Raw genomic sequence first — 2,883 nt, 5'->3', positions numbered from 1 at the left:
TTATTAGGGATCAATGTGCTCGTGAATGTACTGATTTTTCGTTTTTACGGGAAGCATAGACGTGGATAATGTGTTGACGGAAAACAATGCTTCTGGATGATTCTTTTTGTAGTGATAAAATATTGTGTAGACTTATATTCAAATAATTTTGTCATACCATAACATGTTCATATCGTATTCTGCATACAATTTTGGTTGGTTTCAGTCCTAGGCACAATCGCAATTTGGCCAAAGCTATACGTTGAAAAGTGTTAGTTGATCGATATTTTGTTCCATATATTTCGTATAAAATTTGTTTTAAAACATTGATTTGTGATAGTGCTCAGACACAACAATTATTATTTATTTCGCGTGAATTAAAAAAAGATTTTAATTGCATAAATCTAAGTTGCCAGTTTGCTGGATTTTGTATCCGCCGGACTATAAATATAGTTGCTATTAATACGTAGACGAATAATACGTCTACCATCTCTCTGACTTCACTAAAACAGTAATTTAGTCGTACATCGCCTCTCCCCGTGGCATCAACCAGCCGGTTGGTGCTCGCTTGCGATCGATAGCTATTCTTAGCTGTACGGGAATGAGTTGCATTTCGATGTAAACAACGATCGATGCGGAGTGAAAAATGGAGGATCCTGGCGAGGAAAGCAATCTTGTGGTGGACGGGAATGCTGCTGCGATCCCAGAGGAAGGAAGTCGTCCACCGGGTAGAGGCCTGTTCATCCTGGAGCCTCCAATTTTCCTAATATCTTTTGCACTCAATGTATCAAGTGAGTAGATGTGAATGTGAACTCGATAGACGATGGTGAAAGCTTTCTTTTGGCAGCTGCTGTGTTCACCGATCAGCTGGTATATCAGGCGTGCGTCGTTTCACTGGGTATCAACCAAACGGAGTGTGATAAACTCGGTAAAGAATATGAATCTCCCGAAGTGCAAGCCCTGGAAGCTCGGGTGCAACCCTATTCGGCGGATATTCTGATGGCTGAATCTCTGGCAGATTCAATTTTACCAGCCTTTATGAATCTTTTCATTGGACCATGGTCCGATCGATTCGGTCGGAAACCTGTTCTACTGCTCACCTTCATCGGCTGCACGCTGTCTCACTTGCTCATAACTGTGATATGTGCCCTATCTAGCTGGTACCGACTGGATCCTTGGTACTACGCTATATCATTTGTACCTTCTGCCCTGTCCGGTGCCACTTGCACCATGCTGACGAGTGTGTTTTGCTACATAGCTGACGTTACCAGCGAGCAGGAGCGTGGCAACAAGTGAGTGTTTACACGGTAAGCCGCTTTCAGTATTACAACTAATATTTTGTTTTGCTTGAAGAATGTCCGTCATGGAAGCAGCGCTGTACAGCGGAATGCTAGTGGGAAACATTAGCAGTAGTTTCATTCTCAGATTGACCAATGCCTTCACGGTATTTGCCATTTCTACCGGTTCGTCGATGTTGGCTGTGCTGTACATAGCCTTTAGCGTGAAGGAAAGTGTTCAAATTACCGAGGAAGATCGTTGCGAGTCGTGCTGTTCCAAGTTGAGGTTCCTATTCCGGCCCAGAATGGTGCTAGATACTTTCAAAACCTGTTTCAGTTGGAGATCAAACTACGGAAGGGCTATTATTCTCATAGGAATACTCACACTGGGAGGAAACATATTTGCCATCGAGTCCAACAACACAGTGTTCTTCCTGTTCGTCCGGAAACAATTCAATTGGGCTGTCAGGAAATATTCATTCTACAGCTCAACAGAGACAGTGCTGCTGGTGATGGGAAACCTACTGGCAACATATATCTTGGAGAGGCTAATAGGATTAACCGAGGCAGGTATCGCATCGATTGGATTCTTCAGCTGGATGGTGAACAGCATTGCTATCGCAGTTGCTTCCGAACCGTGGCACTTGTATTTAGGTAAACTATATCACAGATATAAATTTTCAGCTCTTTTCACAAATTCATTCCACACTGTAGCAATCGCAATCTGCACGCTGAAGGGTGTCACAGATCCGATGACGAGGGCTTTCATTTCGAATGGAGCGCCTCCGGAAGCTATTGGTAGTATATTTTCGTTTTCAACAACTTTTGAAGCACTAATGCCACTTGGTGCTGCTCCACTGTATACGATTGTGTACAAACATACGCTCGAGTATAGCCCGGGAACGTTTAGCTGGATCAGCGCTGGGGTCTATGGCTTGTGTTACTGTTTGACTATGTAGGTTGAGAGTATGCGGAAGGAGTGCTGATATTTAGCTGACATTTTTGTTTTAATTTCAGGAGCGTCTGCATCCTACAATCCATGAGTAGTAATTCCCATTACCCATCCATAGACTGATAGATAGTTTGTTACTATTGTGTTCTAGTGTGATATTGTTAGCCATACTTAGAAAGTGTTTATAAATGGAGCATGCAGAAATAAACCACATAATGTCATACTGAAATTGTGCTTTTCTTTCGGGGCTTAAATCCGCTGCGATGGGTAATTTGATCTATTGTGAGGGGGGCGACACATCTAAAATGGCATTTAGATAGCAGCCAAGATGGAAGTCCTTTTTTGGATTAGTGTAATGTTGTCAGATTTCTGTCCACCTTTCGCTTTCGTATTCGCTAGATAAAATGCATTTTGAGGTAGATATCAGCACAGTATTCAGGATTTTGTGAGAATACCTATTCGAGTGTGGGTGTGGTGAGAATTTTTTTTCGCAATAATTAATGAATGAATGTGATAAGCATTATTTTATCATATTACGCGATATACTGTGTAATTTGGACAGAATATCAGCAGTGATAAGTGTTATTATCAGATCCACGGCTGATCACTATTGAGATTAATCATCACTTTTAGCAGTTCTCGGAGACTCTGATAGTATAAGAATAATCGCGCTGG

The 2,883-nt window shown here is 42.0% G+C and overlaps 1 protein-coding gene across 1 annotated transcript; it reads left to right on the top strand.

Annotated features, from left to right (window-relative positions):
* The first annotated feature begins 500 nt into the window (after nt 1-500).
* LOC135714323 (probable peptidoglycan muropeptide transporter SLC46) lies at nt 501-2,413 on the top strand. The gene is made up of 5 exons (XM_065237655.1): nt 501-770; nt 827-1,271; nt 1,333-1,910; nt 1,971-2,211; nt 2,274-2,413. The coding sequence occupies exons 1-5, from the start codon at nt 626-628 to the stop codon at nt 2,329-2,331; spliced, it is 1,467 nt and encodes a 488-aa protein (XP_065093727.1). The 5' UTR covers nt 501-625; the 3' UTR covers nt 2,332-2,413.
* Nucleotides 2,414-2,883: the final 470 nt, after the last annotated feature.

The sequence above is a fragment of the Ochlerotatus camptorhynchus genome, unplaced genomic scaffold (genome assembly GCF_037179485.1).
Source record: "Ochlerotatus camptorhynchus isolate MF236.1 unplaced genomic scaffold, CSIRO-AGI_Acam_v1.1 ptg000639l, whole genome shotgun sequence".
NCBI classification, from domain to species: domain Eukaryota; kingdom Metazoa; phylum Arthropoda; class Insecta; order Diptera; family Culicidae; genus Ochlerotatus; species Ochlerotatus camptorhynchus.
Note: the sequence above shows the minus strand (reverse complement) of the source record. Positions and strands in the feature narration are given on the sequence as shown.

What these genes read in the sequence shown, in the direction of transcription:
- LOC135714323 (XM_065237655.1), top strand. Translation starts at nt 626, where the DNA reads ATGGAGGATCCTGGCGAGGAAAGCAATCTTGTGGTGGACGGGAATGCT. An exon ending in GAGCAGGAGCGTGGCAACAA is followed by an intron (nt 1,272 to 1,332) that starts GTGAGTGTTTAC and finishes TTTTGCTTGAAG; the next exon opens with AATGTCCGTCATGGAAGCAG. An exon ending in ACCGTGGCACTTGTATTTAG is followed by an intron (nt 1,911 to 1,970) that starts GTAAACTATATC and finishes TCCACACTGTAG; the next exon opens with CAATCGCAATCTGCACGCTG.